The sequence below is a fragment of the Lonchura striata genome, chromosome 18 (genome assembly GCF_050655825.1).
Source record: "Lonchura striata isolate lonStrDom1 chromosome 18, ASM5065582v1, whole genome shotgun sequence".
NCBI lineage: Eukaryota > Metazoa > Chordata > Aves > Passeriformes > Estrildidae > Lonchura > Lonchura striata.
In genome coordinates this window covers 14,918,289-14,943,018 of record NC_140720.1, presented here as the reverse complement: position 1 = coordinate 14,943,018, position 24,730 = coordinate 14,918,289, and the positions used below count along the sequence as shown (strand labels likewise).

At 48.0% G+C, this 24,730-nt stretch overlaps 2 protein-coding genes across 13 annotated transcripts in view; one reads left to right on the top strand and one right to left on the bottom strand.

Annotated features, from left to right (window-relative positions):
* The window catches only part of LOC146765845 (uncharacterized), a 189,074-nt gene that overhangs the window by 103,534 nt on the left and 60,810 nt on the right, over window positions 1–24,730 (top strand). The window lies entirely within an intron of this gene.
* On the bottom strand, window positions 3,204–24,008 carry EXOC7 (exocyst complex component 7). 12 transcript variants are annotated; one of them, XM_085556988.1, is made up of 22 exons: window positions 23,877–24,008; window positions 23,034–23,099; window positions 21,826–22,010; window positions 21,071–21,176; window positions 20,360–20,582; window positions 19,123–19,290; window positions 18,123–18,134; window positions 13,552–13,644; window positions 12,519–12,602; window positions 11,175–11,320; window positions 10,792–10,944; window positions 10,278–10,376; window positions 9,629–9,691; window positions 9,237–9,303; window positions 7,781–7,819; window positions 6,745–6,810; window positions 5,509–5,629; window positions 5,006–5,101; window positions 4,658–4,721; window positions 4,121–4,162; window positions 3,824–3,957; window positions 3,204–3,455 (listed from the first exon to the last, which is right to left on the bottom strand). In XM_085556988.1, the coding sequence occupies exons 1-22, from the start codon at window positions 23,934–23,936 to the stop codon at window positions 3,353–3,355; spliced, it is 2,190 nt and encodes a 729-aa protein (XP_085413114.1). In that variant the 5' UTR covers window positions 23,937–24,008; the 3' UTR covers window positions 3,204–3,352. The 12 variants fall into 12 exon arrangements, with proteins under 12 accessions (XP_085413114.1, XP_085413116.1, XP_021397356.1 ...); XM_085556990.1 differs by lacking the exon at window positions 7,781–7,819; XM_021541681.3 differs by lacking the exon at window positions 12,519–12,602.

The following is a 24,730-nucleotide window of genomic DNA, read 5'->3' as shown; positions in this document are numbered from 1 at the left end:
TGCCAACACAAAACCATATTTAGAAGCTACTTCCCCCCTCAAATAAGAGCATATCAGGTCCAGATGGAAAAGACAAGAGCATCAGGATCTGCTGACACTCACCATGCTCCCAGCTGAGAGAAATGGGCTCCTGGTCCATTCCCTTGGGAGGTTTTATCTTAAATTAAGAGCACTGCAAGTCCTTATGTTCCAGTTAAAATTTAATAAAAGTGCATTTAACTGGAAGTGAAAAATGAATAGGCTAAACTGAGCTCCCATCAAGCCCAAGAGTGGGCAGGGAGATGAGGGACACTTGGCTGAAACCTCAGTTAGTGTGAGTTTTCCAGTGAGCTTTCCACTCAGATTTATCACTAGGGTCAGAGAAGTTATTTTGGTTTGTGGATCTGTTTTCAAATACTTTGTCAAATTTGCTCCCGAGTCTGAGGAGGCAGCAGATAGCACCCCCAGACTCTGGCACAGCCCCCAGCATGGGTGCTAGGCAGGTAAAAAATAAACAAGGGAGAAATGGGGCTCTGGCCCCAAAACCTTGAATATTAGACACATTCCCTGTGTCAGGGCAGAACAGGAGGTGAGGGAAGGGTGTCAGACCCCACAGGAGCCTTGGGGGAAGCAAAAGGGGAGGCAGAGGGGGTTCAGCCCCATTTGTGGCCCCTTGCCACGGTCTCAGCATGACTCCAGGCTGCACTCTCAGCTCTCAGCATGAAGGGCTCAGCTGTGAGAGGGTCAGGCTTGTGCTGGCCACCATGGTTGCTGTTAATTAACATCTTGCAAACACATTCCTTACCATAAAAAGCCAGGGAGCACACGGAGCCCTCCCCTGGCGCTGCACAGTGTTGGACACCAGCTCAGCCTGGAGGCTCCCCCGCTCCCACCCTGAGCAAGGGGTGGCTCAGGAAAAAACATGCTGCTGCTCCCAAAACAGGTCTGGCTCCCACATTCCCCCTGTGCAGAGAGAGGCACAGTGAGGGAATGCTTACAGCTGAGTGGGAGGTTGGATTTAGGGAACAGGGACCAGGTGGCTCACGTTTCCCTTTAACTCAGGGAAATGAGGGTCTCGATTCCCATCTGGGAGCAGTTGAAGTTACCTGTTCACCCAAGGAATCATCACCTCCAGCTCCTCCTCACTGCACAGGTATCCCCAAGCCCAGCTCTGAGCCCCCAGCAGCCTCCTATCCCCATATGCAGCCAGAGCATCCCTGGGATAGAAACAATGCAGTCAGCTCTGGGTGCTGGTAATGGAGGGAGTGGGATATTTTACATCCCATCTCTGGCTGCATCTGCCCCCCAGCCCTGCTCTGGTACTGCTTTCCTGGGGTAACAGGCTGACAGCAAAGCCCAGAAAGGCCTCTTGTGGTGGGGGCCATGCAGAGGCATTCCCAGAGCCTCTGGAGAACAGGATGTGGCCCTATCCCAGACCCCTGAATGATCTCATGCATTTTCTTTAGGCACTGGTTGGCACAAAAGCATCAGCTCAGGGAGGATTTCAGCTCCTGCAGACTAAAGCCCAGGTGCTCCAGTAAAGCTGCAGGCAAAGCTCCCCCTCCCCTCTCCTGGCTTTCCTTGTGACCGTTCTGGGTGAATTGCCTCGCCCTGGGATCAGCTGCAATAAAACATGTTTTACAGCTCAGCATGAATTCCACACACTCTCCTCAAGAAAGGAATTAATATCAGACTGCTGCAGTGTCAAAATCAGACCCTTAAAGATGGAATCCAGCTCCTTCTGGTGAATGTCAGGATGTGTATCCAGCAGACTCAACACGGCATGAAACACAAGTCAGGAGAGCTTTGCTTATGTATAAAAACACTGCCTGGCGCCTGCCAGCCTCCAGAGGCTCTTGGATCTGGCAGAGGTTAAAAACAGCAAGTACAAGATCTCAGATTTCCACAGACATTTGAGATTTGACAGCAGGAGGAAGGTTTCTGCAGGGAGGGCTCTTGTGTTGACACTGTGAGCCTGCATGGTCAGACACATAAAAACAGCCAGATGCAGTGGTTAAGACTTGAATTCACACCGTGGTCCAGCTCTGGGCTGGATGAGCCTGGCAAAACTGCTGTTTTCAGGCATTTGCTACACCAGGCTGAGGAAGAGAAGGCCAGGGGTTCAGAAAGGGCAGGAGTTGCCTGAGTAACATCTGTCTGAGGAGGCACAGCCCAGGCAGGCAGCTGGGTCTGCCACAGCACAACCTGTGCTCTCATCCAGGTTCTAACATCCAAAGCTCTTCCACTGCTGGGCTAATCAGACACCAGCAAGCACTGCTCAGGTGAATAATGCATTTGCTCCAGACTGCAAAGCAGCAGCTATTGTGAGTGCTCCTTGCTCTATGGAAACCCTGTGTTTCAATTGTTACAGGCAAACAATGGAGCAGGCAGCGGGAGAGGGGAGCAGGAAGTGCCTGGCCAGAGACCACAGGTACAACACAGGTGCCCCAGCACTCTGAAAAGCCTTGGTGCAAAGTGTCAGAGTCCAGCTCCCCTATCAAAGCCTGCCAGGAATGCTCCAAGGCACGTGGGAGAGCAGCACTTGCTCTTCATGTCATACCCACGGGTTAAACAAAGGGACTGGGCTTGGCTCCTTGCAGAGAAGAGATGCATCAGATTTAAGACAGGAGAAAGAAAAGCAGGGATAGGAGGACGGTGCTGAGTGGAAATTACTATGGGAACATTCACTCTGCCTCAGGTGAATAAGGAGCAGCACCCAGCCAGGCCACAGTGGAGCTCCCTCTGCTTTCACTGCTCTGTCACAGCTCCAGGCCCTGCCATCACCCCACTGCCATGACCTCACGTGGAACAGAGCACTGATACAGGTCTGGTTTTGGGGTAGAACATCCCTGTACATGACTGGACTGCAGCCCTGCCAGGCACCCCCAAACCCCAGAAGCAGCATCGAGCCCCATCACTGAACAAAGTAACAGTTGATATTAACAATGTGAAAATAATTTGGGATGCTACAGAACTGAGATTCCCAAAACCCATCAGGGAAGCAGGTGGCACCATTTGGACCTCACAGCCTCCAGCCCTTACCAAAAGGGTTATACTCATATTTTTTGGACGTGTATTTTTCTTTTGGTTTTTAAACAACCTCCCCATGTCTGCTGCACATCAAGGCATTAATACAAACCCATGTGAGGCAGATGTGCCAACACAGGAGCCCACAGGACAGACTTTGCCTTATCCCATGGACCCAGAGCAAAGACAGCCAGGAGTTAGTGTTTCCACAGGTTTATAAATCTGATAAATACAAGTATAACACCCTACCCACCACAATGGGGCAGGGGAGAAAGGGAGTCCCCAGGGTTGCTGAGAGAGCACTGGCTTGTACTTGGCAGCTGGAGAGTTCACAACAGCTGGAAATTTATGCTGATGTGTCAAACAGTTTCTCAATCATCTCCCCCACCTGGTCGACCTGGTATTTGATGTATTTCTCAGGGTTCTTGGTGAAGGGCACGTTGCCAAATCTACAAAAGAAAACAGGTGACAAATAACTGGAACACAGCAAAGAAACCCACTGCTCCCTCCTCTGTCACAAATCAGCTCCACTCCAGCACACCCCACTCAAGTGACAGAGTATCCTGTGTAGAGCAAACGACCTGGTTACAACTGGCCTCACAAACATGAACAGCCCAGGGTGGCTCAGGGCTTTGTGCTCACTGACCAAGGAATCAGGGTGACACCTGCAAATACTCAAGGTCAGCTTGGGGATGTCTGAGTGTGCAAAGTAGAGAAGCTAAGACAGGACAATAGAAAAGTGGTTTGCTCAGGCTATGCAAGGCCCCAAAGACCTCAGTAAACCCAGAGGAGAGGACAGTGCTGCAGGAGGTCTCACCTGTTCAAAAAGGCACCATAGGTCTCTTTCACAATGGTTTTCTGTGCCCGGCGGATTTTGTCCCGTTGCTCCATGTCTGGGATTGCCCAGGCCTTCTGGATCTTGCACAGCTCCTCCAGCCCGTCGTTAAAACCCTGTCCAAGAGAAACTCAGTGAGCATCCCATCTGCAATCACATCTCCACATCCAGTCTGATGCTCCTTCCCCTCCCTGCTGATCACCAAGAGGTCTCCTCCTCAGGCAGATCTGTGTCCCAATCAACCAGGGCATGTTCTGACACCATCCAACACCTCCTCACCTTAAAGCGTTCCTTTATCATCTGCCTCTCCTTGTCCTTGAGCTGCAACAAGGAGGGAAAGAAAGGATCTTATTTCATCTCCAGAAATAAATATCCAACACCACTGTTGGCCCACAACTCCCCATCCAACCTAAGCAATATCCAGCACTTGGTTTGGATTCCCTCTCCTCCAGCAGTGAGGAGAGAGATGCAGAACAGCACACCCCACACTCAGCTGAAGTAGGTTTAACAAGGATAATTTTATACATAAAATAGACTTTTCATGCTTCCATCCCTTTCCAAGGGAACATCTCAGGGTTTTGAAAATCCAGAATAGAGGCGTCTGCTCAGGTGAAGATATAAGAATGGAGGCAGAGATTAAAAGACTTGGATGAATCCAGGGCAAGGGAGATCCACTTGTGCCAGCCACAGTGGTCACTATGCAGAGTGATACTGGCAGGACATATGAAGAAGGTTTCTGAGAATTTTTTATGACAAAAGAGATGGTGTTTCTGACAACTTCTGTTCTGTCAAGCCCATCCTTGCCCATCTTCTCACCTTCACTCCTGGTTGAAAGACAGGCAGGTTTCTCTCCGAGATGTAATCTGTCACCTTCAACCAGCTGCATGTGCAATGAGATGGGAGAGAAGCAGAGTTACTCACACCTCTACCAGAGCACTTCTGTCTTCACCTGTGACCCAAAGTCCAACTCAGGCAATATACACCCCAAAACTTCCCACACTGACCCCTTCCCAAAATGGATTAATTGCTTGGAAACCAGACATACTCTGCTTTGGTTTTAGCCAAGTTTCTGCTTTAGGTGAATCGCTCCCACTGCCCCAGCAGCTCCCAAAGAGCTCCCAAAGTGACAAAAAAAGCAAGGCAGAGGCAGAGGATGTCACCGACCTGCGCTGGTAGGTCTGGATCTGCTGCTCAATGAGTTCTCGGTAGGATCTCTCAGCTGTTTTCTGTGTCACAGCCACCAGCTGGATCAGCTCAGACCTGGAAGAGCAAGAAACCTGAGGAAGCATCCGAGCCAGCTGCTGTCAGGATGGCAGCATTTCAATCCCCATCAACAAGTTCCTTTCAGCCCTTCACAATAAAATGTTCCCTGAAATGTGCACACTGGGAGACAGAAGCAATCCGAGTTACTTTCCACAGCCGCATCCTCAATCCTCCCATGATCAAAGGATGCTCTAAAACCTAAGGCATTTTCTAATGCTTTTATCTTCCACTCTCAGGTAACATGATGTTTATAATACTGCAAAACCTTCAAAGAGGCAGTTTCAAGGACGGAAGAAAAAGCAGATATGAGGCTGGCAAGTAAGTGTCCTCAATGCAGAGCTCTGCTCCAAAACCATCCTATCAGCATTGGACTTGAGGGACATTCACTCAGGACACACACTTACTTCTCCAGAGATTTCAGAATGTAGTTGTAGTTGTTATGCAGAAAAATGGCACTCAAAGCTGGGTCTTCATAAACCTTGGATTTGCTAAGCAGGTTAAGCTGCAGGTTGCCCAGAACTTTGCCTTAAAGAGGGAAAAACACAGAACAAGAAGTTTTGCACTGAAACTAATTATTGACAAAGCAAACCAAGCTCTGGGCCCACAGCAAAGTGAACAGCATGTGCTTGACTGCCTGTACAAAGGCTACAATCACATGTACTTAACAGCCCTTACACAGATTTTTCTTCAGCAAGTCACCCAAGCCTCTCTGAAAACTACTGCTTTCCATGCCTTGGCAATGGAGGTGCACTTTGGCTTCAGAGGAACTCCCAGAACTTTCCACAATGCAAGCTCAGGTCTCAGAAACTGAAGGACCTGATCTCAGTTGTAACAGAAAGAGAAATCACTGATGTCACTTCCTTAAAACGCCCCTTTGGCAGCTGGGAACCTTCATGGGGTTGAAGGCTAACAAAGGTTTAAGGGGAACAGCTCTGCAGCACAGTGAGCTGCTGCACTGTGCTTTGTCCTGTCCTACTCTAACAGCCAAATTCCCAGACTGACCCTTTTTTCATCCTTCCCATCAGACTCCAGCTCAAATGTGGAAAAAACACATGGAGAAGAGACACAGCCTGTGCTTTTCACCCAGGAATGAGCCCAGTAAAGGCTTGTCCATGGGGCAGAAGGAGGAAGCTGATGCCTCCTAGGGGCTACCTAAAACCAGAGGCTCAACAAAATTATAATAATAAAAAGCAGTTATATTTATTGAAGGGCCTTCAGGTACATTTCAGCCCCTCCCCTGAGGCTACACCCAAAAATGGACAGTGGGTCACAGATTTTCACACTTTGATAAGTTTGGTCCATTTACATATTGCGGGTTAATCTTCAATTACAGCTTCAGGTAATGAAGTAATTTACCCAAAGTTTGCTCCCATTACAAAGTGAGTTTACATCACTTTGTAAGGTTTTGCTCACATTACAAAGTGATGTAAACTCACTTTTGTTTACATCTCTCAGGGCCTGAGGCAGTGACATGCCCTTGATTGCTAGACCTAGAGAGGAATTGTTCTGTCAGACCAAAATGGGAAAGCAGTAGCTAACACAGTATATGGAGTTTAAACACTAAAGCATTGCAGGATTACAAATATATGAAAATACAAAAGCTAAAATCCTATGGCATCAAAGGTGTGCAGGGTACTCACAGATGTAGGTGCTCAGCAGCCGCCTGCTGAACTCTGAGCTGTAGCTACTGGCTGAGGAGCTGGTCTCTGAAAGGAAAGTCTTAGGCCAGTTAACATGCCCTGGGAAGAGGGGGATTGTGTCTGCCTCTATTCCTCATCCCTGTTGCTATGGAATTAACTCCCACTGACAGTGAAATATCTCCTGCTTCAGAGCCCACTGTCAGCAGCTCATCCAGGGGGCAAGAGCTCTGCCCCCTCAGTCCTTGTGTCTGCATCCAGTGCAGAGCACCCTGGCAGAAATATCTCCTTTCCTTCCAGATGCTCAGGGAACATCCTTTTGATCAGAAAGAATCATAAAACTCCTCCTCCCCATCCATTCCCCCAGCCTGAAAAGCGTTGGTTAGCACTAGAAACTGGCAATCAGAGAACAATGAGCTAGAGCTGTTAACAGCAAGCACACAACAGTAATTGAAACAAGCAGAAGGGCTCTGGAAAGCTTCAGCCATCCCCATGGTTGCTGACAGGGCCTGTCTGGCTCTAGGAGGGACTGAGACTCCAGGCTGGCACATGCTCCTCTGTCTGGAGATGCCTTTCTGCCCTCGAGGGCCTGTGGGCATGAGGCCCACAAGACACGTGGGGTGGCCACCTCCTCCTGCCCCCTCCAGAGAGTTTGGCAGCCAGACCTAGCTCGGGTGGTCCGAGTTCACCAGCACCCCATGGGAAAGGCCTCGAGGCTCCTGTTGCTGGGAGCTGGACAATGAGGAGCTGAGTGCACATGGGCTAAAGCACGACACCAGCTGGGCCAATCTGCTACCTGTGCCAAAGAGATTCCGTGCCATCCTGAGCCTGTCTCAGCTCTTGTGGCATCCCTCATTGTCTGCTGCTGACAAGCCCTCCCTATCCTCTCTGGCCCACTGGCAAGGATTATTTACCCTCCCCTTTTCCCCCTTTTCAATTATGTGTTAATTTATTTACAACTGCTGGAGGATAAAGAATTAACATACATCACCAGAGTCTGAGGCAATATGAACAGGTAGGTGTGGGTAAGTTTGCTTACCTCTGGGATCTAAAGGAATATTGTATGTGTCCCCAAGAACTACAGAGATTAGGCAGAGCAGAGAGAAAAGGGGAGGGATGAGAGAGAAAGAGAAATGCAAAAGTGCAAAAAGACAGGTTAGAGACCACCATTCCTTTGAGAACAAAGCAGATATTAACACAGAGCAGCCACAGGCAGGTGCACAGGAGAGCAGGCAGGAATCCCTCCAAGGCCACAAATGGAATGGAAATCACAGAGGAAAGGCAGAGTCCAACCTCCTTCCCCTGCTAGAGACATTGTTTGCATTGTTATTGGTTGTATTTAGCACAACACCTCATTCCAAAACAGTCCAAACCCACTTTCAAGGCCAAGCTACCTCATATCTATGCTGACTTTTCAATCACCTAAAAGAGATCTCACTGCAAGACATGTCAAGACTTCCAAACAGTGCTGACATCACTATTCAGGGAACAATATGGGAAACAGTTGTTCCAAGAAAAAATTCAGACCATTTCTTTCATCAAGGAGAGAGAGCCAAGGCCCAGAAGAGCCTGAGCACAGTGAGCTTGCAAGTGGAAAAGGCACAAGGCAGTGCTAGAAGAGATGGGGCAAAAGCAGAGACATCTTAGTTCGAGTTTAGAATTAGCAAATTTCCAAACTGAACTTTGCAGGTAACAGTTTGGAGGCAGCTCTAAGCTTCCTCCTACCTCTGCTGCTAATGGGCTCTTTAACCCTCTCCAGTCTGTGCCTTCTCTGTGCCCTCCCTCTGTGCCTCCCCTGAATCTCCAGGCTGCTCTATTCCAACCTCCTTGAAAGCACAAGCTCTGCCAAGGCCAAAAGCTCACTGGAGAGCCTGGAGTTGCTGCTCTGCACAGAACCAAGAATCCCATTCCAGCTGACAAGCAGCACCACCCTGCTACACGAGCGGCTCTCAGCTTCTCATCTATGCATTCATTTCCACACTGGGTCTCTTCAGCAGCCTGGGGAGCAGAACTAAAAATTGTCTCTCTGACAGGATGCACAAATGGCTCCAGTGCCTCAGCTTGCCCATGTCTCAAGGTTGAGGAGATTCTTGCAGCTGCTGTTGTACTCTGAGCAGAGGATGGTGCTGTTCACACACAGAAGCCAACTGGAGCAGCCATCCTCATTCCAGTACAGTCACACAGCGCAAGGCCAAGGCCAGACTTGGAGCTAAAAGACCCAGGAATCCCTTCTCAGAGCACACCAGCAGTAAACACCATCTTCATTGTACCTGCCAGGAGCAAGTGTGGAAGGCCAGCAGGGAACTCTTCATCCCTTGGAGTTCTCCAGACAATCAACTATGTGGTCAAGGCAGATTGGGACAAGACAAACCACAGGGTGAAGGACAGGAGAACAAGCTCACAGTGCATGTTGAGGCTTGGTCACTTCAGGGAAGTTGTCCAGGGAATCTGAGGAAGGAACTGCATGCCCAAGCAAGCCCCATGCATGTACATACCTTGTGAGGCCAGCATGGCACCAGCTGTCTCCTGGAAATCCAGTAATTGCTGTAGGAAAAGGATGGCCTGGAAACAAGGGAGGGAATTTAGGAGCAACCAATATTACATCTCCAGTGGTCTGCTATTAAGGATCATGAAGAACCACTTGTCCCCCCACACTTAGAGGCATTCAAGAAACAAATCACTACACTCCTCTGAACTGCTGGGTTTTCCCCACACAGTCCCACCATGGCTGAGCAGGGGTCACCAGCTCATCCTGCCACAGAAACCAGGTAATTGTGTAATTGTTAATGCAGAGACACCTTAATTTAGGAAGTTTCCCTACTGCTCTTTTTAAAACTCCTTCAGAAGCTGTTTTCCACAAAGGATGGTTCAAATTACCATCACGTACATTGCTGGTGAGTTCGTGAACTGTCCCATCTTTTGGCATGTTGTACTCCTTGTCTGGATCATTCTAAAAAGGGAAGAGACAGACATAAGGTGAGCATGTAAGGGGAGACACCGACAATACAACTGCTGCTACAACTGAGCTGAAGGCTTCTTCATCCAGCCACTCCCAACACCCTCAGGCCCAGCTCTCACAGTGCCATCTCCTGGTGTTCAGAAACCAGAGCTACCAGGCACCAGCAGCTCAGAACCTCAGGGCTCTGTTCAGCATGTGACATCACACCTTCAGCTCACCTACCATTCACCAAGCCCATCTTACACAGGAACAGCTTAACACGAGTCCTCCAAAATTTTTCAAGGCAGCAATTTTCCTTTCTGTTTAGGATTAATTCTGAGATAGACTTAGTGTCTGCAGAGGCCTGGATGCTCATGTCAAATTATTTGTAGGATGCCTGTTAAGGATCTTAGGCAAAGGCCTTCTGTGTTTGAAACCAGCACGAAGCATTTGGTATTTGACTGTCCCAAGCAATCCAGCAAGTTCCTGCTTCATTCAGAAACTACACAGTCTCATGGAAAGCTGAAAGCTAAACTAGAGGTTTTGTTCCAAAAAACCCTCTTCCAAGCTGATCAGAGACTACTGCGGAGAATCCTACCTTAATGTTGTCTGCAAACTCCTCCAGTGCCTTTGCACCAGTGGTCTCCATGGAAGTGATGAGCCCTGGCAGTTTGTTCTTAGTGCCTGCTGCAGTTCCCTGGAATAGTTCCACAGTAGATCAGCAAAGGAAAACAAATAGTATCAGAACTTCCACCCAGCACAAACCCCACCTCATACCCCAAGCCAGCATCTCATTCTCAGCTCCCCATATGCCAGAAGAATATTTACAGCACCATCAACAACACATGAAATCCCACATTCTCCAGGCAGAAAGGGCAGATGATGTGGTGGTCCATTGAGGTCAGGACTTGAAATGAAAAGAGCTGCTGCTGAGAGATGCTGAATTGCTGGCTCCCCAGCTCTGATAGGAGCAAGGTGCACTTGTGCAACTGCAGTCCGTGCTGGGGGACAGAAGCAGCATGGCTTTGCTCAAAGCCACTGTGATAATCCATTTCAAAAATATCTCCAGATAATGCAAGCCACAGGACCCTCTCCAATCCCATCACATCTACCTGCAAGACCTGGTCAAATTCCGGCTTCATCTGCTTGAGATGCTTCAGGATGGGGAAGATGGTGAGCACAGCTGAATAGTCGTGTCGGATGATGGCTTTCCGGGCAGCTGAGACAATGTTATCACCCTCCATGATCAAGTTATCCAATGACTCCTGCAACAAAGCCAGAGACCCATGAGGAAAGAACAGGGCTTCTGCTCAGGCAGCACAAAGGGCTCAGTGCAGGACACCCATTCCAGATGACCATTTGGCTGATACATCATTTGTGGTACCAGTGAGGGACTCTGAGCACATGTTCTCCAGGCTTTGTACAGACCCTGGTTCCCTCAACAGGTCCTGGAGGACAAGGCAGCATCCTTTCCAAGCAGAGAGGCTCAACTGACCTGGATGAGAGAATCAAAGGTCTTCTTCTGGTGGTGCTCTGGGACAATTTCTGTCAGGAGCTGGTATTCACTCTGGGCCAGTTTGACAAAGGCACTGACGCAGTGGATGTACGCGTCGATCTCAATGTCGAAGACGTCGTCCCTCCCTGCAAGGGCAAGATGCCTTTGGTTTACACAAGGAGCATGAGGTTCTTCTGGGCCAGCTGATTCTGGCTTTGCACCCATCATGTGTGAGAACAAGAGTCATCTTCTCACCATTACTGCCCTGGTTTTGTGTGTGGGAATCTCTGAGTACCCAGCAGGAGGCAGGAAAAGCCACCCGCAGCTCAGGAAATGCACATCAGGGCACCACCTCTTTCCAGCCTCATGACAGAAGTGAAGTTTGGAGCTCTTCTGGGATACAGACTAAATTTAATCAAGGGCTTGAACACAGAGTACTAAACCCAGGAAAGTCTGAGGTGAATTATTCAACATCTCTGCTTGTATTTTTAGAATTCCTTATCTCCATCCATCATGCAGATGAACTGCCATTCGGCATCAACATTTCTGAGAAATAAAGGCTGTCCAAGAAGGCAGCTTCTTCCCACTTGCAGAAACAAGATAAAAAACCAGGCTGATGAACATTTACATCTTATGAAGCAGGAATATCAGCACAGCTAGGTGAGTTATCTGCCATACAATGCTGCATACAAATGCAAATATCTCAGTCTTATAATATGAATATCTCAGTCAAAGATCCATCAAAGATTCTACATGGCACGCATGAGAAGTGATACAAGGGCCAAAACCAACTCATGCCAACCACTGCTGGACATGTCTGCAGGACAGACACAGACAGACCCCATCCGGCAAGACAGTAAGATGACACAGAGAGACCTTCTCTAAGCTATAGGCTGCTGCTTCTCTCCTCCCAGAGACTTTTGATGGAAAAAGAACCAATTCTTCCCCATGCTGACAGGTCCTTCAGGTTTGTATTTCAGAAGTTTTGGTCAGCAGAGGAGACACAGACTGCCTGCAGTGCAGTGGTGCACTGTAGGGTGTGCTGCACTGTTTCCTTTCCTGCTTGCTTTGCCTCAGCACCCAAAGGCCAGCAGCCATCTACAAGAAAATGTCCCTCAACATGGTGACCTTTCCTTGGACAAAGTTGGGCTCTTTGTCTGAGGGCTTAGGGAGTGTGATTAGTAGCAGTGAATTCTACTGAGAAGAGCCAGAGCTTCTTAGCCAGAGGGGGCTCATGCTTCAGGACTGCCCACGGAGAGGAACAGCCCTGGTTACACCACAGCAGTGGAAGACTCTGGGAAGCAGGGGGGACCAGCTGGCTCCCAGGGCCACCCCGGTACTTACCCGCAGCCGGCCCGTGCTTGTCGCTCAGGGCATCGGAAAGGTGCTTAACGCGTAAGTCATGCTCATGACCTAGTGAGATGGCAGCTGGCACAAACAGAAGGCGCAATTTATCCAGGGTGGTCACAGCAAGGATGCTCACTCTGGCTGGAAGCTGCTTCAAGCCTGGCTTATTTGATCTGCTGGACACCTATTTCCCTATGGTCCCAGGAATGCTTCCTGACCAAATCCTTTGGTTGGGCTATACAGCGGTAGCAACCCTTTGAAACCTGATGAGAAGTGTGAGTTGCTTCTTGGACCACAAGAGTCCTTTAAACCTCCTGCCATATATTCTGAATGGGATTGCAGGCATCAGAGTCCAATTTTTACCCACAACCATTAAAAATCCAAACTCAAAGGCCCTCTCCTGCTCAGCATGAGGATTTTCCCCGATGTGAGTGATATTAGTCACCATCTGGGGTTTAGCAGGCTGCAGCACAGGTGCTGAAGAAACCTGCTTAGGATGGATTCATAGCAGGAGGCGGGAATGTCTTAGAGATGCTTTGAAGCATCTTCTCCCTTATCTGGCACAACCTCTAGAAGCAGAGGAGGTCAGAAAAGAGGAGTCAAGCATTTAGGCAGAGAGAAGATGTACAGGTACAATGCACTGAGCTACCTGCGGTCCAACACTTCAGCACCAGGTTTGGAAAGGTCACTAGGAAAATGAATGTCTCAAAGTCCAGGCAAAAAGAAAAGAGAACAGGAACACCACAAGCAGATGTCAGCAGAGCTTCCATTACCCAGGAGGCTGTGGTGGGTCAATGTTAGAGGTAATAATCCTCTCCACCTCTACTCATGTTTATGGAGACTCTGAAATTCAGATAGTAAATTCTGAATAAATAGAGTAAATAAAACAAAATTATTTGGCCCTCCAGCATCTCCTTGGTTCCCCAATCCAATGCTGTTTTCCAACACTGAAGTAATGGAAGCCCCACCTGGGAAAGCAAGAGTGATACACAGAGAAAGTCAAGGGTGAAGTGGCTTGAGCTGTGATTACCTTCCATAGGAATGAGGTTAGAGGCCCCCTTTTTCCCATCTAGACCATGCTGAGAGTACTGTTTCAGAAGGTTCTGAGCCTTACGGATCGTGCCTGTCACCAGAACCAGAGAGAAGAGACAAGAAGACCTAGAAAATGAGTGAAAGAAAACAAACCCAGAACACCAGCCCTCCACCAGCAAGTCACCTGGGCCCAGCAAGAGGATGCTGGGCAGCAATGAGGATGCTCAGCATGGGAATGTGAACCCCAAACTCATGTCCAAGTGTGCAGATACAATGGCATTTCCAGAATGCTTCCCTGCTTTGAGGCTGGGGGCATAAATTGGAGCCAGGGATACAGAATCAGTTTGGAGACACAGCATGGTATGGCTGGGTGATAAACACAACCAGAGAAGGGAAGGCATGAAACTCCCTTCTCTGTAATGGGTTTATTGAAGTTGGTGCTCTGCATCCAAGCACAGCAAGAAGGTTTGCTGCTTTTCCTCAGCTATGGAAGCAGAGCTTTGCATGTGGACAATTCCTGTCTGGCAACACGCTGCCTGCTCCTTGGAGCCACAACTGCAGTCACTTAGTAAGAGGTGCCTTTCTGAGGGGTATTTTCTGAGCATAATCAATAAAGAGCCATCAGGAGCCCCAGAGCCAAGACAAGGAATGGTACAGGAAGCAGTAAAAGGGTGATAACCTCTGGGCTTTTTTTTGCAGCAGCAATTCCCATCAGAGGAATCCCAGAATAATGGATGCTGCCCACCCATGTGTAACTTGCATTAAGCCACCCTAATCCCCAAGACACTTCTCTTCCAAGGAACTGCAAATCAATTAAAACCATGGAAAAAAAAAATAACACTGGGTTAAAAGATTTATACTTCAAACACACAAAAACCAGACAGAACTGAACAAAAAGGCAGTGCTGGATATACAGCTGGAATGCACAAAACAAAGCATTAATGTGACAACTGAAGCCTAGGCAGTGTTTCCACATTAAAAGGTTAGCTGTCATGCAACAAGCTACAATTATCACAAGCACACCGACACCCTCCCATAGCAGACCTTTGCTGTTGCCTGCACAACAGGGAACTGGAAGTTTTGGGAAGGTGGAAGGGGTTTCTATAGGAGACCCAAATGAAACACAACTGGGCTGAGTAAAATGAAGAAGCCAAAAACAAAAATGCTGCTGCCAAAATTCAGAATTGTTCTTCCGCTATTAAGCAATAAATACTTCAAACATGCAGAGGATCTCTACTTTCACCACTAACTGTGAGCCCCAGTGCAGCCTGGAAATGAGTGCTGGCTGCCCAAATGCTGAAGGGAGCCCAAGTACACACTGCTGCACAGCCCTAGAACAGCATTCCAGGGTGCAGGACAGCTTCATCCCATAAAGGGATTTATGGCAAGGGAAAGGGAACTTCAGATCCCTCAGACACTGGGAGAGAACAGGAGAGAAACGTTCCTCTTGAATTACCAAACTGCCTTAACCTGGTGCACTTACTAAATGACAGAGCATGGTTCCCAAAATGTAGTATTTCACTGGTTATATTGTCCTTCTACCAGCTCAGAGTGTTCTCGATCACTTTGTAAAGAAAGAAAAAAATCATATCCATGAAACATTTTCTTCTAACAGGAAATTTCTCCCCTCATGACCCACACCTGGGAGATGGGAAGGATGGGAAGTCTCACGCCTTTGCTGGCTGAGGCATTTGCTCCCAAGCTTCTGCCATATGATCAAATGAGGACTATGCCTCTTCTTCCAAGCTTCCTGATGCTTCTCACATCCCATATATTTCCACTTTATTCTTAGCTACTTTCAGAAACCTCCAGAGCTTGGGCACACCAGCAAGCTCCTCTGAGCAAGGAGGGCTCTTTCTTACTGCTGCTTCCATGACCCAGCAACTGCAGAGTAGCTCAACTCAGGTACTGTTCTTCTACTTTTCCCATTTTCCAGCATTTACAGGGAGGGAAAAATGCAAAGGAATAAAAATAGATTGTGAATTGATGTAAAAACCAAGCAGACATTACAAATGCTGTTGCTGTGAGCAGGCTCTCACTCCACAGGTATGCAGTGGATGTTTTCACAGCCCACCCTTGATGGCTTCTTCTCTTTTAAATTTTTTTTCCTCTTTTTCTCAATTTCAGGAGCTGATTATGCTGCATTTTATTTGCATAAGCACAATTACCTGTGTTTACTGACACACACTGAGTGTTCAGTGTCCGGGGGCATCACTTCAGTGCTGTTGGATCCCTCTGACTTGGCATCATAATTAGGCTTTAATGGATTCTGGTGGAAGCCAAATGTTTTTGTTCCAGGATTGTTTTCCCCTATTAAGCAGCTCCCTAACCAAATGGGACTATGTTTCAGCTACTAATGAAAACATCACATTCAAGCCAGGCAGTGATCAGTCTGGGAAACAGGAATGGGCTCTTTATTCTGCCACTGAACATGCCTATAGGTACCACCTCACTGGAGCACTAAGGAAACTGGGAAAGAGCCCTCCTGTAGTCTGAAAAGAGCCTCCAAAGGTCAAAAATCACCTGAAACCTTTGCTTCTGAGGCCCAGTTGTTCCAGAGAGTGGGATTTGGGCATGCATGAGATGTTTTTCGACATGCAATTCATTCTCTTGTTTCTCTCTTCCATTAGGCAGTTTTCTATCCAAGCAGCAGGGCAACACATCCTCTTTTCTCAAGCACCAGCTGCAGGAATCTGCATGAAACCAGACAATGCCCTCTGGCTTTTGTAGGCCAGGTGGCCCCATCCTTCCTCAAAAGTGCAGAACTTCCTGCTGCTCTCAAGCCCAAAGAGAGCACAGGGTCTACAGGCATCACAAAGAAACATTATTTTATGCACATATGTTTGCAGCAGGATGATTTGGGAACCTGAATACACCTGCTCTCTGAGAAGGAGTGCTGACATTTCAAATATCAAACTAAAACCAGAAAAAAACCACAAATCATCAGCTCAACTTGACCTGTCAAGTGTCACTTTAAAGGACACAACTCTGCTTTAAAAGCATCTCCAGCAGTCAGATTTTTAACTGCATGGTGTAATAACAAGAGACAGCACAGGGTACATCAACAGGAACAGAGAGATGAAGACCCTCTGAAACAACACATGGATATGGAGCATGTTCTCTAGAATTCAACACAGTCCCTGGGGCTATCTCTGCCTTGTTACCCTGCTCCTAATACCTCACCTTCCCTTAATCCTCTCTTGTGCTGTTTTGTGGTAATAAGAAAGCTATAGCACATCAGATTTAGTTTGTTATTTACCCCTTGCAACAGGTTAAAGTGTGCATTGGGGTGTGCACTGGGATATTCTTCTTCAAGGACCAAGGAAATCAAGTCTCTTGTTGGAAATGTCAGAAAACCCCCTTATCTGAAACTCAGATTGGCAGAACTTGGCTTTACTTACTGAAATAAAGTAACAGAACAGAAAAAAACCTTTGTCCAAATTGAACAAATGCTAAACCCAGGGGACAAACACCACCAGAGCCACTGTGCCAGTGTGAAGATGGTGTGAGACCTCCACCTCAAGAGCTGTACTTGAAAGCTAATGGAATTGCAGAAAAAAAGTGAATCTGTGCCCAAAGACTCTATTTTTCTCCATTTTTAATTTCACTGAAGTACAATTCAGCAGTCATAACAGATGGCTGGTGTATGAACATCCACTGTCCTTCAAGAGCTGCAGTCTGGTTCTCTGTCTGCTTCATGAAGATTGGAGACAAATGAGCCACTATTTTTTCTTGGCAGTACAATAATCCAATGGATCACTTGAGACACTCTTTCCTTCATGCACCATCAGCTCCCTGCATTCAGACCTGCTCCATCTTGCAAAATCCAATTGGACATAAAGACATGAAAATCTTCTGGCACATCTACAGCTGAGACTTTCCTCATGACAAGTAATTCTGGATGCCCAAATGCATCCACTTTAGACGAGTACTGTTTGTAGGAATTGGTGCTCTCTAACGTGTGGGCTCCTCTCTATGGGAATATCCAAGATCTGAGACTCTTTTAAAAAATCCCTAGGATTTTTCAATAATCTGCCCATAAAAACAAAGCATCTCCCCCATCCCTGACTCTTTACCTAAGAGCACAGGGGAGATACTATCACTTGTCAGGTTGCTCAGAAATGTTTGCTGAGCATGCTGAATGCACAGAAATAAAAACACAGGAACCTTTTCAGAATCAGGTGATAACTGAGAAGTGTTGACCAAATCTGAAGCATCTGCAACCTGAGCTTCCCATGGCTCAACTACAGAATCCCACTGGCACCTTTCAGTGCCTCTAAGCCTTATCAAGTAGTTCTCCGCTGCCAGGGAAAAATTCACTGAAATTCAAACCAATTCCATCAGCTTTCAAGGACAGCTCCAGGGCACAGCAGCAATGGCACAGATTGATTTTGAAAGACCACAGGAGTGAAGTCTGGATGCCACAGCCTTCTCCAGGCAGCCCTCCCTCTCCAAATATCCCAGGCACATCCCCTGCTGCAGCAAGAAGAGGCCCAGCAAAGCCTCTCCACACACAGAAGTGAAGAGAGTGAGCACCAGGGCCAGCACACACACACAGAGACACATTACCTGGGATGAGGACTGCATTCACATCAGGATTATAAAAATAAACACAACACAATTAAAATGGGTATTTCTTCTTCCTCCCTTTCCCCATCCCATCCATTCCCAGTCCCTACCCACATTTCTTACTATTTTCCTGAACCCAGTAAGAGTACTTGGACAATACAGGACAAAATAAGGAAGGGGAGTATTGGCCAGGTAAACCTACAGAAATATGAACTTTTCTGCTGTGATCACTGTTAAAGAGGAGACAACAGAGTGCTGGGACACAGAGGGTCAATATCCCTGTGCTGGCTTTTGCTGTTCCTCCTGGCTGTGCTCCCACTAGATGGCACATTCCAGAGAGGGGAACTCCAGCCCTACAATCCCAAACTCCAGAATGACCAACCTCACCAGCTGCAATAAATGCAGAAAAACCACATTGTGAGAAGGAATAACCCACCAGCCACATTCATAGCTCTTCCCAAGACAGGCTGAGGCAAGAGCTTTAAGAGCCCTTCTAAACTTCGCTGTATCTCATTTTTGTAGGCACTTACCTAATCCCTATCTCAGCTCCTGGAGGCTTCTTGCTTTCTAGCACAACAATAATTTATTCATAGCTAATGGCTGAAGTGAGGTGTTTTATCAGATATGAGCTTTCTATTTGCTGTGGCACAGGCTATATTCCATATGCCAAGGCTCTGGATTTAATCTGAAGTGCTCTAGATCAAATCCTTTTACAGTCCACTCAGGTCTCTTTTTACTCCTCTCCTCTGTTAGGGCCTTTCCCCTCCCTGTACACAGGGCCCCTCTGGGACCCTTTACAGCACCCAGAGAACAGAGCTGATGGCTTGACAGACAGACAGAACCTGTAATCTCAATGCTAAATCCAGAGCAGAGAAGTGCTTACCTCCAAAATCTCACCTAAATGTCCTAAAAACACATCTTAGACACAGAGCTACCTCAGCAATGAGAAGGCTGAAGATGTGTTAATACCCAGGGCAGTGATCCCTCCTGGGGGACTCACCTGGCCTCTTGATGGGCTTTTTGGTGGGGGTGTCCTTCCTTTTGTTCTGAATGGCAGGGGAATATGGCACCCCCGAGGAAGAGCTGTTCTTACGGAAATGGTCCTTCAGCCCCTTGATGGAGCGGTCAAGCTGCACAGAGCGGATTTGGAAGTAAACTGTCATGAAATCTGAGGAGACAAGGTAAAAATGAGATTACAAGCACACAGGAAACACTACATGGTAAAGCAGACACTTTGTGCCCCTGCAGAGACTTAAGAAACATTTGGTGTGGGACCACAAGTCAGCATCCTTCCCTCCCAGAGCCTCTCCTGTTTTCTTAAAAAACTTCTTCTCCCTTCCCCTGCAATCTTCATTCCACTCCTCCCACCATACACAACATTAATTCCACCACTACCAAGTGGTGGAACTGACAGGAGATATTTGTGCAAGGCATTGTCAATTCAAGTGCTTTGTTTCCAGCATGAGAGACTTCACACACTTTTCAGGATTCAGGCCACTCGGGGATTTAATGAGGTGCTCGTCATTTGAAAGCAGAATGCAAGCTGACTAATAAAATATGCTCTACATGCATGAGTTGTCTTTGATCATGGAAAAATTCTTAAGAAGCTTTTAAGGATGTTCATCATACTTGGTAGGCACAGTAATCCCCCCCCTCAGGAGTAAATCATTGAGGTGGGGGGTGATTCTTGGAGCTGCATGAATGTAAAAGTTCACATTTCCTATAGAAGTCTACAAAGTCACTCAATCCTGAAGAAAAACTTAATAAAGGACTATAAAGCTCTAGGAAATCCTTAATGCTGCAGAACAGGAAAGGAGAGACATGTACAGACTGAAGAAAGTCTGTGCTGCTTTCCCCCTGCCCTTGGTCACATTTCATACAAAGAGTTCTGGTCATAAATATTTCCCAAATGGGAGTAAATGTCCAGTGTCTTGCACATTTATAAAACCTGAGCACTGGATAGCTGCAGCTTCATCTGAAGGCATTACAGGTACAAGTGCAGAGGATTTTTGCTACAGGACAGACTTTGCATTAACATAATTTATGCTTTGTTTACACAGCTCATTCTGTTCAACCAACAAACCATCACTTCAGTCTCACTACAAAAAAAAAAAAAAAAGCAGAATCTTCAGGTGCTGGAAAGACTGAACTACTCAGCTGAAAGGTGCCACTAAGGCATCACTCGTCCTGCCAGTGCTGCCAGATGGGCACAGGGAAGAAGAGGCAGCAGCACCCACCTTGGTTCCTGCCGTTCTCCACCAGCCAGCCCGAGATGCGGATGATGTCGTGCAGGACGCTCTCCGGGAGGTGCTCCAGGGACATCTCCTCCTGTGTGTCCATCTCCTCATCCCCACTGATCAGGTCCAGGATCAGGATGGGTGGCACTGGCTTGGTGTGTCGTGTCATCAAGCTGCGGAACTCCGATTCCAGGGATTCCTTGCCCCGCTCAAAGAGGGATTTCTGGCACAAAACACCAGGACAGAAGCAGAACAGGATTTCTGTCATCAGTCACTCAGGAGTATTTTTTCATAAAAACATCCTTTCTAACCACTGTCAAGTACTGCATGCTTCAAACTCCAACCACGCCTGTATACGAGAGACTTTTAAAGTGAATTAAATTTAAGAAATGCTAGGGAGTTGCTCAAGTGGGATTTTAACAGATCACCCATTCTGCTCAAGCAGCTGAAGGACTGACAAGAGCTGCTCAGGAGGTTCAATCCACTCCTCCTCCACAGGTGCAACAGCTGCTTTCAGAGTCTTCCTGGCATAAGAGAGAGAGCAAAATGCCAGGAGCAGAAATTCTGCCTAGAAGCCAAAGCAATCATTCCTTCAGCTGTGCCCAAACACCACCTTCCCCAGGCAGCAAACCCACAAGGGACAAGCAGGGGACAAACAGCAGGGCTGTGTCTGTCCCCCTCTCATCCACAGGTTCCAGGTCCATGACCCACCACACGGTTCAGCTCCGGGCTGTCGGGGTTGTTGTCCTGGAAGTATTCCACTGCCTTCTGGATTTTGTCCATGCAATTCAAGTATTCCTCCAACCTCCCCGTGGGGCTAAAAATAAAACCAGAAATAAAAGGTAGTGCCCTAAGAAACAAACAAACAAACAAAATAACACGAAAGCAACAGACCAGACTTGGGATAAAAACAACAATCCCCTTTTCCTCAGCTAGGAGGAATTCCCTTCTGCCTGCACTCAGTGCCACAGCAGGATACCCAACCCACACAGCAAGTGCAGCAGCACTGGTGATGGAGCAGCACACAAGTCTCAGCCTTGCTTTCCTCTCCCAGACAGGCCCTGATGGAAGGCAGAGGGAACTGCACATCCCATCTCAGACAAGAACCATCCAACACCCTCCCAGACAAGGAGGCTCCAGAACAGCTCTGGTACATCCTGGATGTAGTAACAACTTCAATGGGCAAGGAAAAGCTTTGGGAAAAGATCAGAAGACAACAGAAAAGCTACCGCTGCTCATGGAGATTGCAATGGGAGCACCTCTGAGAGATCTGGAAGAGATCCCAGTACAGAGTCTGAGCTGTCTTTGCCCTGTGGAAATGGCTGAATGTCAAGCCAGTGTGGACTGAGGAAAGAATGTGGGAAGGGTACCAAGCATACCAAGGGTGTGTGAAGTCAGGTCCCCCACCTCTATCTCAAAAATCCAACAGGATGAAGCTCCCAGCAGGATTTATCTGCTCAACTCACCCTTCCTTGATGATCTTCTCTGTGTCCTTGGCCACATGGTAGTAACTGATGACGTGATCCAAGCAGGACAGGGTCTTCTCCACGTTCTCCTGCAGGCGCTGCAGGTTCTCTGTCTGTTTGTGGACAGGGATGATGGAGTTCTCCAGCTTCATCAAACGGCTCTCAAAGGAGGAGAGGATTGAAACCTACACACCACGAGAGAAACCAACAGCTCAGGACTTCCTTCCTATGGAGTGGGGTAGGAATTAGAGCAGGGAAGTCAGGGATCTTCAAGGCCTAGCTTTTCTTTTTGGGCTCTGCTACTAATTTGCCATGGTTCCTTAGCAGCTGTTTCCACCCCTCTATGTTCTAGTTTTTACTAACAATCACAAAACAGATCACCTGCCATATAGGGATGGGCCAATCCCAAAAAGTGAAGATAACGTTCTAAGACAGAAAAAAGGACAAGCAAAATTTTATTCACCAACAGAAAATAAAGCCGCAGAAACTTGCCTGGAGGTGCCCCATGTAAAAAGAGCAGCAAAATCACAAACCAGCAGCTCCTTTGCTCCACAGTGAGACCCAAACAGGAGCTGCACAAGTACCAGTCTAGTGAGAACCTTCTTTTGCACCACAGACATTTGGTTTTTAAAGAGGATCGTGACAGTGCTGCTGACAGGAGGAAAACCAAAGCAAGCTCATAAAAGGGTGCCTCAGAATCATCTTTTCTAGGCTCAAAGGTAATTCCTACAAGACTCACTCCTGTGTCATGTTTTCCACACTTCTCTGGTGGTGCCTCTATGACTTTTTTAAAGCACTGAGACCAAGACTGGACATAGTATATAAACTGAGGGCTTATAAGCAATTACAACACAATAATTACTTTTTATCTTTGCACAGAACACTCGCAAAATAAAACTCCAAACAAAACCTGAATTATGAAACAACAACATGATGCTGTTTATCTGAGGTTTCTTAATACTTTTTCCCCAAGAGAGAGGACTGATTGTAGCAGAGATGAGGCCAACAGCTCATCTGAACCCTCAGCAGAGCAGGAGAGAAGCTCAGTATTGAAGCATTTCTCAGGTTTCCCCTTTGCCCAGTCACTGAAGTCCAAAGTGGTTCATTGCTCCACATCCCTCAGATGGGCATCACAACAGCCTTGAAAACTCATAAACCTAAAAACCTAAGAAAAAGTAAAGCCAGGCCCAACATAAGGACATCCCTACCATGTTCTTGGTGAGCTGGTCACTCTTCTCAAGGCTCTCTTTGATAAAGGACAGAGTTTCTTCTTCCTGCGAGTAAGATGAAAAAGAAATTACTCTAAAATTCTGAACACTAAGGTTTAAGTCACTAAACAGCACACACAGGTTTTTACCAACCTTGTAAACTCTGCTGCAAGCCATGTTTGGTCTGATGCTGATTCTGTGGCCACATTTTAATATTACCACCTCTTAACAGAAAGCAGGGCAAGTAACCCAAGGTGGGGACACATAATGTAATGAGCCAGGAGGTTTATGAATTCACTGTTTCCCTTTATGGGCATTAAAGGGAAACACAGCACAAAATAAAATGAACACTTTTCCCATTGAGGCACAACGACTCAGCACACATTTCCCTGCCACAGCACAACACAGGTGCTGCACCTTCCAAACACACCGGGAACTCAAGTGTCCGATGCAAAGCAGCCACCAAGGGCTGGTTTTAAGTCATTAAAGCCCACAGATGGTGGAGGGACCCCAAAGCCCACAGGCAGAGGGGAATGGCAGCCTGTCAGGACAGAACCTGACTGTGGGGAGAGCCCACCGACCCTGCCGAGAACGCAGAGGGGAAACCCAGGCCCACAGTGGGGAGCAGAGATACCCCCATTCCTGCAAACCAGGCCTTGAAGAGGACCTGAGGGTGCTCCCAAGCCAGCAGGGGGATGATGAGCGCCTTGAGGGGTCCCGGGACGCCCCCAGGCCCGGTGAGGACCGCCAGACCCAGCCTCGCCTGCCCGGCAGCGCCAGGGGGCTGCGGGCCCGGCCCCAAGCCCCGGCAGCGCCCGCAGAGCGCCCCAAGCCCACCCCCACCTGCTTGAGCTTGTCCTCGATCTCCCTCCTGCGGGCCGACACCTCCTCGCTCGGGATCATCGCGCCGCAGCCGCCCCGCCGCTCGCTCCCACCGCGCCCGGCCCGTCACTGCCGCGCCGCCATGACGGGCGCGGCGGCGCGCACCGCGCATGCGCAAAGAGCGCCGCCGCCATCTTGAGAGTGGCGCCGAGCGAGAAGGACCCGCGGGGAGCGGCGGCGCATGCGCATTGCCCTGCCCGCGGCCATGTCGGGGGTGGCGGGAGGGGCTGCGCCGCCATCTTGGGAGTGGCGCGATGGGTCACAGAACCCAAATCAATTAATTTGGGTTCCCAGATCCTCGGGTCCAGCCCGTGCCCCCACACCCCCTTGGCAAGCAGAACATGGCACCGAGTGTCACGTCCAGGCTTTAACATCTCCAGGGACAGTGCCCCCACCACCTCCCTGAGCAGCCCGTTCCATTGTCTAATCACAATTTTTGTGAATAAATTCCTCCTCATCTCCAACCTAAAGTTCCCCTGGCACAGCTTGAAGCTATGTCCTCTCGTCCTGAGCGTGGCACTGTTGCGTAAAATTTTCTTAAGAGAGGATGTGCTTTGATGTTTGATCTTTGTGTACTTTCAAGCCTAATGGACAATAAAGGAGATTTAATCCAGGAAAGACACAGCAGCCAACAAGTTCTAAGTGATGTGCAGGTGTTAGAAAAACAAACTGCATATTGGTAGAATTGCCTTGTTATGGTTTAGGGTTTGACATTTTTAAATTATCTCGGGGTAGGCTAACAAAGCTTGGGACAAGGATGTGCTGATAGTGGGTACAAAAAAGGCAGAATTTACAGGCCATGAGGACATTTGACA